The 15,484-nt window shown below is 50.4% G+C and overlaps 1 protein-coding gene across 3 annotated transcripts in view; it reads right to left on the bottom strand.

Annotated features, from left to right (window-relative positions):
• The window catches only part of NTRK3 (neurotrophic receptor tyrosine kinase 3), a 218,835-nt gene that overhangs the window by 178,158 nt on the left and 25,193 nt on the right, over window positions 1–15,484 (bottom strand). For all 3 annotated transcript variants that reach the window (XM_063346504.1, XM_063346505.1, XM_063346506.1), the window contains exons 2-3: window positions 5,435–5,509; window positions 3,996–4,067 (exon numbers count right to left, since the gene is read on the bottom strand). In XM_063346504.1, the coding sequence (XP_063202574.1) occupies window positions 3,996–4,067; window positions 5,435–5,509 (147 nt within the window). The remainder of the gene's footprint in view (window positions 1–3,995; window positions 4,068–5,434; window positions 5,510–15,484) is intronic.

The following is a 15,484-nucleotide window of genomic DNA, read 5'->3' as shown; positions in this document are numbered from 1 at the left end:
CTGTCCTCTCCTGCGCACTGATTCCTGGAGCACTGTTAAGCTGAGCTCCCCTGTGGACTTCCCAGTGCCTAATGAGGAATGTGATAATGTTGTAGTGCCTTGTGGGGAAGAATACAACCACCTCTCTTTAGTATTCCTCTGCCTGTTTTCATGATACATGTAGGAACTTGATAGCCTCATGACTTGTAATCCTCTTTCCAGTTCAAATAAATTGGCCAAAGCATTCCAGTGTTATTAGGAGAAGGACAGAGAGAGTGAGAGCAAGACTTTTTCCTTAATAAGCCGTGCTAAAGACAGTGACATAGTAAATATGCATTCAGGTGGTTTATATATCTCGAATCTGGGAACTGTATCATCCTAAAGTTTTCTTGTACAGCCTCAAGCCAAAGACTGAGGTTTTCTGTCAACACCAAACATTTCCTACATTCACCAGCATCACCTGCTAACACGGACTTCCACAAATCTTGGCTACAAGGGCTCAGTTTTCCACAGCCTAGACCTGCTAGGCTAGAACACCTCGCATCCAGCGAGTGGTGTTCTCCAGGACCATCCCCGTTTTAGCTGCATGGGAATGGGACAAGAAACACACGGGTGCAACTTTTCGCAGTGAGCAGACCTCCAGCGAGGTCTGGTCACAGAAGGACACTGGTTGATATCCAGTTTAGATCAGACCCACATCCTTCCACCTTCAACATCCAGCCAGTACTTGTTCTGGAAGGAGCTGCCAGCAGAAATGGTAGATCCACATTGCAAAACCCACTGTTACATTTTGGATTAATTGCCTCTGTAGCAGTGATGGGCTTTCGCAGCACCAACAACCAAACAAGCCATGGAGCCTTAACTCTCCTCATTCAAGGAGAGGGATCCAAAGCTATTTCTAGGTCCGCACCTCTGGCTCCCAGTCACCCACTGCTCCTCCGCTGATTAGGCTGGGCTCAAGCCCCTTCCACTTGTACAGCTAATTTCAGACTTTAAAGGACAAGCATGACTCCACCAGGCTGCACTTGGGAGCATTTTGGGGTCTACCGCTCCGGCAGCTGAATGCTGAAAATCCCCTTCATGGCTTTCTCGCTTTTCCTCCCTGACTCTATGCTGGGAAAGCGGGGGGCAAACACCAAGCCAAACCTTATCCAGAACCATTATCTTTCAACAAACCCCCACAAACCTGATCTCCTGCAATTAGAGCTGGGATAAGTGATCTGCTTGTGATTGCACAGCTGGGGTCTGAAGACAAGTGCATGCACAGAGGACAGGCCAGAAATAGAAGTTGCTGGGAGAAGGCAGAGCTATCTATCTGGCCCATCTGAGAAGAGGAAACCTTGATGAGACGCACTGGGGAAAAAACTTACTTCAGCAGGAAACTGGGGTTTAACCCAGGATGGGGGGGGTGGGGGCAAAAAACCCCAGCATTTGAGTCCTCACAATTTGTACATGAGCTTTCATGTGGAAAAATGCCTGCTGCTGCTCAGACCCAGCTTGTAGCACCCCGCAAAGGTCCAGCCCAGGGTGCCCACTACCCTGTGCCAGCCCTCTCTGGCTGTGAAACCTCTCTGTCATTTATTAGTCACATTTGCCACCTTATTGACTCAGCTCCACCTGCAACCATCCAAACAGCCAGCAAAGGAGAAGGAAAACCAGGGCGGCGGTGATAACACGTAGCAGTAACTCAACAAGCCTTAAGCACACCATCCCATGGTCCCCAGCCCTGCACCCGTCCAGCTGCAGCCAGCCCCGCCAAAAGGGGATTGGGACAGTATCCCTCGCTCCTGTCAGCTACTGTACCTGGTTACAGCAGCCCAAGACTTACAGCAGAGTGACATTTCCATTAATCCTTTTATCCCTGGCTCCTACGTGCAGCGGCTGCTGAAAATGTCAGGCCTTTGGCGAGCTGAGCTCCCCAGGAGGCAGCAGCTGCGGAGGCCAAGGAGACACCGCAACACGCTTGTGTGGTGCCATGGCCATGGAGGGGATCCTGGCTGGAACCAGGTGCCTGCCAGGCTGCGAAAAGACTCAGGAGCCACCTCGCTCCACACGTCAGGGAGAAAGAGCCCCAGAAAAAGCAGCCTGGCTGCAAGGGAGCAGCAGCACCATGGCCCGAGAGCCTCTGGGGAGCAGGAAGGAGCCACCATCCCGGCAAGCACCAGGTCTCCATCCCCAGGTGCCCGGCATCTGCCATGGAGGACATCCACCTTGCAAACATCCACGCTGCCGGGTCCCAGGAACAGCATCAAAACCCAACGGCAAACACTAAACAAATAATATACTTAACTTGCCTCGAGCTTCAAAAGGCAAGGAAAGAAAGATGTTAAGAACATGATCAATCTTACACGGCCCGAGCAGTAAACAAACACATATTTCATCACCACATACCAACCTTAACTCTTGACACAAGATGGATGTGGGGTTTTTTTCCAATCGCAAAAGTAATCTCAAAAGACAAAACCAAACACTTTTGGAAAAAGCAGCAACAATCGCATGTGTACACATTAACGACACATTCAGCCTCAAACCGAGCGCACGTGGCCTTCTAAACTCCTGCGACATCCAAACTAATTTCACCAGGAATCAAGTGTTGTTCATTTTATCTGCTAGATACATAAACAGCAACTGCACAATTGACTAACGACCCCCTCCCCCCCCAAATCAATTGGGAGAGGTATTCAGAGACAACAGTTCCCAGGAACAAACAACTACACAAAACAAAACAAACACTACAAATCAAAATAACAAAGCGCAGAAATCAGGAAAATCCCAGTGGTCAGCATTAAGGAGGGTTTATGTTGACAAAATAAGTACTTCTTCAAACTCAAAAAGGCGCTGTGCCTGTTCATAATGCCCTTAACTATTCATGCCCTTTGGTACTGCAGATCTCCTATTTAGCAAGTACTTTACTGTCACTTAGCAACTGTAACTGGTTTTCCATAAAGGAAGCTTTTGGGGTTTTTCAGTTCACATCATCTCCAAGCAGACATCAAAAGACAAATCTATCCTGCTCTGCAGGTCACATCTATCTCCCTCCTCCAGGAACATGTCCATATCGATGGCCGCACGCATCCACAGGCTCAAACGGATGCGTGCTCCTGTCGTTTTTCATGGAAGAAGCCACTAGCACTGGTTTCTAAAAAGCAGGGAGACACACACTCTCCATCCAGCCCATCAGCTCGTGCCCAAGGCCAGGGACCTCTCACCTTTTATATCTATACCAGAGATGAGAGGGGGTTGATCTCGGACACAGTCACTTTGACGAGATAATTCAAGCCCATGGAGCACCTTGCACAATGGCCTGAAATTCAGGCTTTCCTTTATCACCTTGGGAAAAGTAAATATGTATCCATAAAAGAAATCAGTGCCCTCGGCCTCAAGGATGCAGAAATTCCCTGGGACGCCATAACTTCTGGCTAATGATGCCCCAGCAGCTGGACAACTGTGTAATGTCCCATGATAACGGGACTCCAGCCTCTCCAGCACAAAACGTCCCTACCCCAGGCCCGCTGCAAACGCCGGTTTAAGAAGTCAATAATTAGGAGCACAGCTGGCAGCCCCACACCCCAGGATTTGTGCCAGAAAAGTGCCCTTTGGCTAACAGCTAAGGGGCGGGCCAGGCTCCAGCCGCGTGCTGGGTCACGCCGCTGCCCGCAAACTCTGCGGAAAGGGAAGTGTGTACCAGCCACTGCAAGGCTGCTAATGAAGCAAGCGCTCGTTAGAGCAGCGATCAAAGCTGGGCCAGTTATTAGACATCGAAACCCACCAGCTGCCCAGCAGGAGCTCACCCCATCCTGCATCAGGACCCACTGCACTTCATTGCACCTTCACTTTTCCTTCTCCTCCCCTTTACCACCTTTCCCTCCCTTTCCCCATCATCATCCATCCCCCATCATCATCCATCCCCCTTCCCTCCTGCTGCTCTCCCCAACAGATACTTTGGGGATCTGCTTTGGGCGTTGCCTTTCCACAGGGAGCAGAGGGAAAAGACGGCAGGAGCCGCCGGCACTCACATGTAGCGCAGGTGAGGGTTCTTGGCAAAGGCGCGTGGCTGGATGTTTCGTAGTCCTGAGTTCCTGATTGTCCTGCAAAGAGATGCAGAAGGGCAGCGATGGAGTCAAGGCGGACAACTGCTCTAACCCCCTGCGCTCAGCACTCGAGGCGCACTGGGAGCCCTGGATTCCCAACCCCAGGAGGCACATCTCTTCCCAGACAGCCTCTATGAGTTACAAGCAAAGAGGAAATTGGGCTTTTCAGCTTCATCTGATACGGTGACAGCACAGGCTCAGCACAGAGCAGCTGCTGGGCAAAACTCTCCCCCAACATCCGCCAAGGCTTGCTGGGGTGGCCTGGAGCATCTCGGACTCCTCTCCCTCCATCTCCACAAGCGGCACTGCCTGCTGCCACAGCAAACCTAACCCCCAGCACCACCATCTCCCCCTCCCTCAAACCCAAGAGAAAACCCTTCTGCATGCAGCTCTGATAAGGAGGGGTGAGTATTTTGTGTAGGGAGTTACAGACATTGAAGGGGGAAATCCTCTTCCCATCCTGTCTTAGAGAAGCTGTTATCAGCAGTATGACCAGGGTTTATCAATATCTGCTGCAGACAAAAGTATGCCTGACTTCCATTCTCACTTTCTTAGGTGAGATGAGAACAACAGCCAGCCTGCTTACAAAGGGGGCATGTGTTAAAAGTACAGCTTGCTGGGGTTTGGTTATCAAGTGCTCAGCACTGGAGACCTGTCCTCCAGCCAACAGGCAAGCTGTACCTAATGTAAAGCTCCCAGTGAAACACATTAGCGGAGTCTCCACTTAACCCCGAGCAACACTGTGCATCTCACAGAAGCAGCGCTCAGGGCTCTCCCAGCTCCAGGAGGATGCAGGAGAGGGAATTAAAAGATTAGGTGGTATCCTTACTTGGCCAGGCTTCCCAAGCACCTGGCAAGTCCCTTCAATCTCATGGACCTCAGTTTCTCCTCCATGACACACATAGTTGATGTCTCCCGGTGCATAGAGGCTTGTGCAGGGAAGATGCCATTCCCTTATCACGCAGTACCACCGTGATGGCAACTGCACTAAATGAGGACCAACAGCCCGGCAATGAAGGATCAGTGGAGACAGCTGGAATTTTGCATTGTGGGGCTGAAATGAGTCAGAACAATGCACAAACCCAGAACCGGAAGAGCGTGGGAGAAGAGAGGTCAGGGCTGATGTGTGTTGACAGAGCTGTCATGAGCTAGCAATCTTCCTTCTCGCAGACCCAGCAAGGACCAAAAAGCACTTCATCCCCATTTTGCCGAGTCTCATGGCAAAATACGGCAGAACCAGTAGCTTAAACAGGCTCTGAACACGGCAGCGTGGGGACTGCAGACGGAGGGAAGCCACAGCTCTTTGCTGGAAGGAAGGGGGTGCCCAGTGCTCTTCTCCTCCCCGACACGCGGGACATACTCACAGCCTCTGGAGTCCCGTGTACAGCTCCATGTCAACGGCATTCAGCGTCTGCAAGTTCTTCCAGTTCTCTATGTGTCTGTGGAGAAGAAGGAAAGGCTCAGCTGTGGCACAACCAGATGGTCGCTCTGCCCAGGGACCGCACACAGCAAGAGCATATCATGCCCACCCAGCCCCACGCCTCTTCCCACCTTCCTTTCAGCCAAAACCTTCTTGCAACACGTCTGGGGATTGGACCTGCTCAGGCTTCAGCATCCACATCCTCAGACACATACGGCAAGGCATCCCGTAGCCAAAACAAGAGGTTTCTCATGCTGCTTTTTATTCTGTCTTCCCAGTGCTTTGGGAAAGCCAAATAACATGGTTTTAACAACAGTTTCAAGTGCGGAATGTGCAACTGATCCATTGAACATCCTCGCCCAAGTCATTGCCCCTCTCTGCACCTTGCAGCGCGCATCAGTAAAACCAAGACGTGATCGAGACAGCTCAGCAAAAGGAGTGAATGCAAATATAACCTCTCAATAAAAACTTGGGGCCTAAATAGAAAAAAAAAAAAAAAAGTCATATATTTATCCAGTCTCTCACTGGGGTGGACAAACAGGGTCCTAGCCTTTGCTGGCTGGAAGTGCTGCTGGGAGCAGCGCATCAAACTTAGTTTGGAAACTGTGCCTTTATTATAAATTCCTCAGTCGCCCGGGGCGCTCTGGCAGGTATGTTATAGAGAACAAAACCAGAAATAGATCTGTCACTACGGGATCGTTATTCAGTAAATATTAGAGCTGGGTGAAGGTGACAGATCGACAGCCCCAGAGAACGGGGTCCCCTGTTATCGGCAGCCAGGAGCGATGCTGGCAGCAGCATGGCCAGCTGGCTGCATCCATGGGCCTCTAACAAGATGCAACGCTGCATGGTGGGGAAGGAGTTCGGTCCTCATCCTCCAGGCAGCCCTTGGTTAGTTCAGGCTTTCTCCCACATTAAACCCAGACACCCTTCCACCAGAAAGCATGTACGTTTTCAAGAGGGACTTTGCGGCAGAGCAGGTGGAGGCGGTCCTCTCTCAAAGTGAGCTGAGAGAGGGGAAAAACATCTGGCTGGCCCCCTTAGACAATATGTGAAAGAAGCCCAACCTCAAAGTTTATGAACGCGTGCACCCAAGCTCACATCTGCCTTGATGCAATAGTTGGCTTTGGACTTGGCCCTGGAGAGGGGAAACATTTCCAAGTGATGCAGGGTTGGGGTGATAAGCCAACACTGAGAACCACCCCCTGATTCTAGGCGAGAAGGTTGCAGGACCCCACATGGTGGTCCAGAGGGTGAGTAAGCCAAAGAGGGACCTTTGACCACTTCCAGAGCAGTCACAGGGGCCACGAGTTTCTCCTCCAGCACTCGCTAGGCCTTGTACTTGCATAAGAACAGATGAATTAGAATGACAAAAATATACAGACCTATTTGAGCTATATCCCAAATAACATCCAGCTCAAGAAAGAAAAATACAAAGCCTGGACTAAACCTAAACGTATTTCTCTGCTCTCGCCATGCAGATCCAAGAAAAGCAGAGACCCGCAAGAGTCACCTCTGCTTTCCACATGTTCCATAATTGTCTGCATACCCCGAGGGGTTAGCGTAAGGACACAGCATAAGCTCCCAACCGGCTGCTGCATGACAGCGTAAGTTACGGTTCATCCTCAATGACCTGCTCGTCAGCTTGGATCGCCTGTGTCCCAGACAGAATGAGAAACAGGACATTATTACAGCCATTTCGTATTCCCTGTGAACACTTGCAGAACAAAACACAGACTGGGAGGCGTCAGTCAAGAGATCCGACGGCTCGCTTGAAACCCTTCCGAGACAGGGAAGGACTGTGAGATGAGGTCCTAGGCCACAAGATTCCAGGACTGAGCAAGGCTAGAAATACAAGTTGAAGACATTTCCCAACTGCAGCTTCTACAACCCATATGAGAGGGTCCTCCAAGAGAAAGAACGAACATGGGAAGAAACCGGAATGGGATTGATATGAATTTACCACCAGGGCATGCTGAAGCTACAGCATCCAAGCAATGACCTTCAGGGAGGGATGGAGCAGCCCCGAGCCAGGAGCTATGGAGCAACCACAGCTGGGAAGGAGGCGGCGGCCAGATTGGCTCTTGTTTTATTGATTGTGTTTGCTAAAAAAAGTCAAGGTTATTTTTGACCTGACACTCAAAGCCATGTGGGCAGCATTGTAGAAGAGGCAGAAAAAGACCCAATCTTGTTTCCAGTAACACGCACAGACATCACTTTCTGTCAACTCAGCAATGGGATACGGGGGGGGCCCCATCATGGCCAAGTTCCCCAGAAGTGACATTACACTAGACCGTAAATAAAACTCCACAACCTGTGTTCCAGCCTCCCAAACAAAGCCCATGATCTTCCTGAGCCAGATATGCTTTGGTATGTTATTTAAGGTGGACACACCACACCCATAAAGGGAGAGACAAGACAAGCAACAGTGGAAATAAATACATACATACACACACCCCGCTACGTACAGGGTAATCCTCCAACCCAGCAGCTGCTTTACATAGAGTGCAACACAGGGAAATAGCATCATCTTGAATTAGGTGCACAGATCAGCAAGGGACTTTGAGTCCTTTAAGCTACACAGATGCTTCCCTTCTCAGGGACTCCCAGAAATGGCTCTTCCCCTTTTCTCCCCCTAATTTTTCAGCTCCGCATCTGATTTTTCAGCTTAGCAGGAGTTGCACCCATGCTCCTAGAAGTGGCAAATCAGTCTTGGTTCACCCTGAAGATACACCAGGAAAATAATTTTCTTTGGTTCTCTGTTGCTTTGGAAAGAATAGCGTAACTTTGTGCTGGATGGATTCACCTGAACCCACTTTAAAAACAAAACAGAAACACATCTTATTCTGAAAACTCAAGGAGTCAAGCTGTGATTGCAAAATTGGCAGCGGCTGCACAGGAAAGCAAACCAACCAAGCAAAGAAATTCCACCCCTAAAACTTCAGTCCCTCTTCACATCCTTCAGTATCTCAACTACATCCCCCTCTTTTCCTTCCAGGGTTTTGCTTGCTTTAGAAATCTTATATCCTCCCAATTGCTGCCAAAGACCGAGACCTTCCCTTCTCCTTTGCCTCGGTTCATTAACCTGGCAGGAACACGGGTGCTGGGTTCAGCCAAACACAGATGTGACAACTCCCAGCCCTGCCCTGGTCTCTGCGATCAGGCTGTGAAGTATGAATTACAGTCAGTGGGTTACTCCCTCCTCCCTGCAAACATCTCTGAATATATACAACTGTGGCATTCCTCAGTTATTACTAAGGTAAGCCGCTCTTCTGCAAGACGCAATAGCTTCAAGAGCAATACCATACTTCACAAACCCTGAAGTGCTCACCATCATCCACCTAGACTCATTTCCAACTTCTAATCAAGACCATATGAGATGCATCGCTAACACAGATGAGATTACTCACTTTTGGGCTTTTTTTGGAGGGTGAGTTGGAGGGAAGGGGGTGTTTGCTTAAACACTCACTTCTTTCTCATGCTTCTTGTCTGTTTGGAGGGTCCTGCTGGTCCAGGTCTCCTTGCATGGCAGAGTTGCCTTTATATCATGCCTTTTGCAGACCGGTCAAAGTCCACCTTAGGAGTAGCTGTGGCTTTACCTTCCCAACTTGTACTGAACTCCCCCGCTCTTCTCATTTCTTTACCCACAAGTATTTTACATCCATTTTCTCTTGTGTCAAAACCGTCTTTGCTTAAGCAGCTCTTTTCCTTTCCTGGCATTTCCTCCTCCCTCCTTTACAAGCAAGAGCCAAACCCACCCAACTATCATTTGTTACACAAGGCCAGCTCTTCTAAGGCAGCGCGTCTGTACCAAGCAGTGAAGTGCAAGGCAAATTGTCTCAAGTGCCTTGAAGAGATACTAACTCAAGTCCCAGAAGTGATGCAGATGTATCGCTCAGGCAGAGACCTGGTGGAGAGGTTATTTTGCTTCTGGTTTCAGACCCAGCACAACTGGCACTCGCGCTTGGTGACCTATGCAAGGACCACTGCGATAGACACTGGAATAGAAAAGTGCTCTCTGTTTTATTCATCAGCCTATTTAAGCCTCTTTTTCTTGAATAAGAGCTACCAAAAACATAGAACAGTCTCCAGGAGGTTTCACTTGTATCACAGCACAAGCAACTCCCCAGTTACACTGGAAACACCTTGACTTGCAGCCTGAGATCACACCGGCCTTTCTCACAGCCCCGTCAGCCTGGTGGCTTGTTTTAACCCCATAATCGAGCACTGCAGCTGGCACTTCTATCAACCAGGTCATTTCCAACTGACATAATTTCCTAGCTGGCAGCAAATGTCCCTTTTACACCCACATTCACATTCATCCCACTTTACATTTTGGTTTTGCTACTGCAGCTCCTCCCCTTGGCCATCTTCATCCCGGTCTATGCTCCCACAGCCCCAGCACTGGGCCAGCAGTGAAACCCACAAACATGCTCCTGCCTTTTGTGCCAGCGTCCTCAACGAAAGCAGGAGCCAACATCACCTCCAAAGAATCTCAGCGGTTATCTCCTCTTTCAACACCTCCCACCACCACTATTCCTTTACCCACCTCTTCACCTACAATGGCTGGACTACACTGTGTCTTTTCCAGAAAAACAAACCACTTATGATTTAATGCAGCATTATATTAACCTCTCACCGTGAAGTCATCTCTTTGCCGAGGAAATCAGTTACCTTTCCAGAGGAAGACATGGGGCAAGCCAACTTTAGGACAACCCTGCATCGTACCTCAGCCATGGAGGCTGTACCTGCAGCCATGCTTTTAAAACTTGTTGAAAGCCTTGTAGACTACTGAAGTCAGACCAATGGTCAATCCACAGCACGGGCGTTGTGTCCCAGTTAACAGTGAACTTACGAAGCATGGAGTCCTGTTTGTCAGCTCTGGAGCTCACAGGCATCATGTCTCACCCCCAGATCATCGAGTGAAGTAAGGGGGCAGATGTCTTTGCTCCCACATCATACAGAGGTAGATCGGCAATCTTGACTGTATGGTCACCAAGTCACAGGGTGTATGTTTCAGCTGGTCTCCAGAAGTGCCAGGATCTTGACTCACTTGCTGGAAGGGGACCGGTAGCCACCAACCCAGTGGGAACGGGCATTTCCTTTCATTCCCAAGACACCATGCAAGGAGGTGTTTGACAACACAGGCCAGTGTCACCTCCTTGAGATCTTGCAGCAAGTCTGCACAGGTCCACATGTTCCCTTCCCAGTCCAGGGCCAATGTGGCAAGGGAGATGAGAATATCCACTGGGATTTAACCACAGACAGGTGCGTTTTGTCCCACATGCCTGAGGCAGAGGTGAAAAACAGCCTCTTATGCCAATTTACATTGAGGCTACTTAATGTGTCTGGCCTTCCTTCACCCTCCTCATACAACAAGGATAATATTTATCTAATCTCTCTAAGCTTTTCAAGCGCTGTGGTCAATAACTAAAAAAGGCACTTGATAAGAGCCAAGTATTACATAGCATGTGTACACACGTGCTACCCAAATTTATATCTAGCCCAGATCGGAGGGGAATGATTTTTCATCAGGATGCCATCAGCTCCATTCAGCACCAGAGCAGATGACATGTCTCCGTTAGAGTCATGCCACGCAAGTGCCACCACTGGTGTTTGGATGCTGGGCAGCAAATAAATTGCGCTCCAGCAAGCGGGCAGCACCCCGACACACACATTTTTGTATATATACAGGAAAGGCAAACAGAGCATTTGAATCCTCTCTCTTGTAGGGCAACAGGAAAATTGATTTGTCATCCAGGCATATAATACCTCGCGATCCAGACAGAAGAATTAGCTTACAATTACCTGATACGTTTAGCATTATAAACAAATCTGCTGGCATGCCAGCTCCAGACCATGCAAATATGAATTTGATTGCAGGGGGGAAAATAGAGGGAAAATAAGATGTCTCTTAAAACCCTTGACCAGTAAGACCTGCCTCCTCCAAGCAGAGGTGCTGCAGATGTCGATGGGAAGCCCTGGATGCTGGGAAACCCATGGCACTGGGGGCAGGTCCCACACCCCAGGGCAAAGCACAGCCACGGTGGGGACCGACGGCTCCTTTTATCCATCCCTCGCACCCCACGCAGGGCTGAGGAAGCCATAAAGGAACCAGCCATCTTTCACAGTATTATAAGGCACTTATCGCATACATTTAATAACCAGAGGCACAAAGGACTTGATTCCCTCAATATGGAAGCTGTAAAAGTGAATTGGTAACTAAACATTAAAGGCAAGTGAAGCTGAATAAAGACTTATGAGGGCAATATTTTCCCCACTTAAAGCGTGGGCTTCCCCTTCTCAAAAGCGCATGGAAAAGTCACCCCAGCAGCAGATAACTTTGCATCGTTAAGGATAATTTGAGGTCAGTAACAGAAAGCCGGGCAGGGGGGGAGGTGGGGGGCGCAAGTAAATCCAGCTTTGTAGAAACAATTATGAGCATAACCCCACAGTGTAATTGTGATTCGTCAAGGTAACGATCATAAAACACACCACTGTGACACAGCTCCCTCTGCAAAAGCAGATATGCTCCTCTCGCTGAGACCACGTAGGGATATGTGGGTGCTGTGGAGGGTGCAAGGGGGACGTACCCAGTCCCCATCCCATGGGCCCAGCCACATCCAACCCAACGATCCAAACCAGGCCCTTCCAGAAAGGCCGGGCACAGGAAAAAGTCCCAATCCCTTGCTGTCTGGGGAGGGTGTTGGAACGATACAGCCACCACAGTGTGATATCTCAATGGTCTTCCTGGAGGAACCCAACTGCTGCACACGAGCAACTCATGGAGCATAAGGCATCCAGAGGAGAGGACTCCACTGCAGGACATCTTTCGGATGAGCCTGGACAAGCTTCCCGGTCACCCCAACATCATCTGCCTGAAACCAGGCTGGCTAGGAGCAACTGCTAGGTGCAGAAGAGCTGCTACAGTGGCACTAACAAGATTGCCACATAAAGACGCCCTACGGTGGACGATACCCTGAGAAACAGCTTTAAGCTCTGCTGAAAGACATGGTTTTTCCAGGCACTGCAAGGAAGCGATGCTGCCTGGCACCCATAAGGATGCCAGGAGCACAGGAGCTGCACCTAAAGGAGCGAGGGAAAGTGCCTGCATTTGGAAAAACAGACAGCAGTGCCAACATGACCAGGATCTCACCCTTTGCTTTTGTCCCCAGGGACACGAGGCCCTCTCAGGCACAGGGTGCCACGGTTCCCATTGTGCCCACTGGTTGTGGATTCACTCATTTTCCTTTTACGATCTCCACAAGCCTCCAGCTCACCCCAGGGCAGCCGCCACATCCCACACCCGCTTTGGCTGGTGACTTACAGAGCAGAGAGCTTCCCTTCCAGGGACAATGTGTCAGGATTACTAGAGGACAGCGGGCTGCCTGGACCCAGCCTGGACAGATTGCTGCAGCACACGGAAAGCAGTATGTTCCCGTTATCACACACTACATCCAAGGTTTTTCAGTGCAGGAAAAGTTATGCCCAGTCACCCGCTTTCAGAAATGAAGAAATAGGCACAAGTGGGGCGGCAGAGCTGAAGAAGTGCTGTGGGCAGCTGTGCAACTGCCATCATAACAAATACCCTCCTCAACATCCCATCACTATTACTCAGCTAGTGGTGGGAGAAAGCAGCTCTGGGGTCCCAGGCAAGAACTAGGTGTCCAAAATCATCCCAGTGCTGAAGAAACCTCATTTATCAGAGACAAGCAAAGGTGCAAAAGTTTCAGGAGGAAACTCTAAAGGGCTGCAGCATCTCCTGCACGGGGAGCAGGGTTGGAGGGACGGTGCCCCTGAACCCCGCTGCGTATGGGCTGGGCTACTGGCTCAGCCCCAGCTCCCTGCCCACCACCTTGGCACCTCCCAGCTGCTGCAGGCTCTCTCACACCGCTTTGTTATTTATTGCCTATCACTACCTGGGCCCTGCACTGTCTCTCGGACACCACCAGAAGTCAGAGAGCACGAGATGGGATGAGCATTTTTAGTCCCACAGATGTGGACATAAATACACAAGCGCGACCACCTTGGGGTGAAGCATCAGCAAGAGCAAGAGCTCACACCCCATCTACAGCATCAGCCATAGCTCGCTCCCCTTTTCCTCTGGGTGGCAGACTCAAAAATGATGGTATTTCCCCAAAAGGGCATTTCTTTCTTTACTTTTCAGCAGCAGAGCCTGCAAGGCCAGTCCTCTGTGCCCAGAGAGGTGCTTCCCACGGTTAAAGGTGGATCTGGGGTACGTGGAGCAGAGGGTCCTGCTCGGGGCCACTAACACGAACCTGCGCATGTCTAATTGTCTAATCACACTGCATCTCTGAGGCAGCTGTGCAGCCCACTGGGCAATCCAAGGGCAGAAAAAACAATTCCCCTGGGAGTTTTACACCAAACGCGAACCTCAAGGCGAGGCAGCACCCTTTGCTTTACGGGCCGTGGGAGACCCAAAGAGCTCCCCTTTTTAGGAAGCTCCCCAGGCACCTGCCATGCCAAAGGAAAAGATGCTTTTATCCACAGGATTTTATACACAGCGAGAGCCAGCAATGTGCAGCGTTTTGTGGTCTTTAAAGATCAAACGGCATTTTATAGAGGAAGCAGCACCCTGGTCAAAATCAGCTTCAGTAATCATATTCTGCCTTATTAAACCCTCCCTGCAACTTCAAACTGGAGGTCAGATTCCCTCACACTCCCATCTGCAAACAGGTCCAGGGCTTTTCAGAAATTAAAATATAAATATAATATAAATTCATGCAGGCAGACAAAGCTGCCAAGTTCTGCTCCAAAGGCAGCTGTGCTTCTCTCCTGGAGAGCACGGTGCGCGCACACATTAGCAAGACAAGGAGACGTACTAAAGGTACGGGATCACTAAAGTTCAGCTTGGCAGGAATAACTCTCGGTAGAGAGTAGTGCCAAAGCGCGTGCGATGGAAAGGAGCCCCCCCAAAAAAGGCACAGGGCTTTGAAGATGGGCAAGACAATGTCCTGATAGACCGTATTAGCTCAGCTAGGACCCAAAGGGGAACGCTGCCAGCCACATGCATGCATTGCACTTCATGCTGTGCTTGAAGACAGGAAAATGGATGGAGGAGGAAAAGCAGAAAATAAAATCTCCCACAAGCTGGCTGTTACTGTGATATACGGCGCCGGGAATGAGGAGGCAGGAGCAAGAGTCCAGCAAGAGCTGGGGATGAGGCAGCACAAGCGCCGCGGTGGGAGGGGACTGTGGTCCTTAATCCAGACGCGCTGCCACGCACCCACACAAACCCACAAGCAGACTTTCTAAAACCACAGCCTCCACGGGAGTCTAAATTCAGAAGCTTTTTAAATCCACATCAGCTTTATCCCAAACCCTGTTTCAACGTAGCTGCAAATTTTCGGGCAGATCCTTCCCGCTGCTCCCGCGCCTGGATCCCAAAAAGGGGCACAAAACCCAGAGCTCAGAGCTGCAAACTGCGGGTGTCAAAGGGTCCTTCTGCGTGGTTATGGCTATATAGTGGCCGAATCCAGCGCCCTCCCTCGGTCCCCCATCCCACTTTATCCTCCTCTTCTCCCCCGCAGCTCCACCACCCCCACAGCACAGCTCATCCCTTTTCCATCTTTCCCACACACCCTGAACACCAGGAAAGCCGCTGCCCGAGCGAGGGGAGAGCCAATCTTTCTTGGACTCAGACCCCGCTCCCACGAAGCATTTGTTTTCCCAAACGGCTCCCAAGGAGCCTGAACTTTGATCCTCCAGCATTTTGGCTCCTCAGATGTTTATGAAGCTCAAACAAGCGGGCAGCAATGCCCAGCTGGGCTGGCCACGGGCCAGGCTCCCAGCCGCTCCGCTCGGGACAGCCACAGGCAGAGAGGCTCTGACCTGCAAGGAGACTTGCCAGGGTCCCCATTACCTTCACAGCCCCTCCGATCTGCCTTCCCCAGCCCCTCCAGCCGTTCCCCAGAAAGCCAAAGGACCTGGGGCAAGCTCTCCACAGAATTTATTTTCCTCCAACTGCCACGGC

Source organism: Chroicocephalus ridibundus, chromosome 9 (assembly GCF_963924245.1).
Source record: "Chroicocephalus ridibundus chromosome 9, bChrRid1.1, whole genome shotgun sequence".
Lineage (NCBI taxonomy): Eukaryota > Metazoa > Chordata > Aves > Charadriiformes > Laridae > Chroicocephalus > Chroicocephalus ridibundus.
This window is presented reverse-complemented; position numbering and strand designations above follow the sequence as displayed.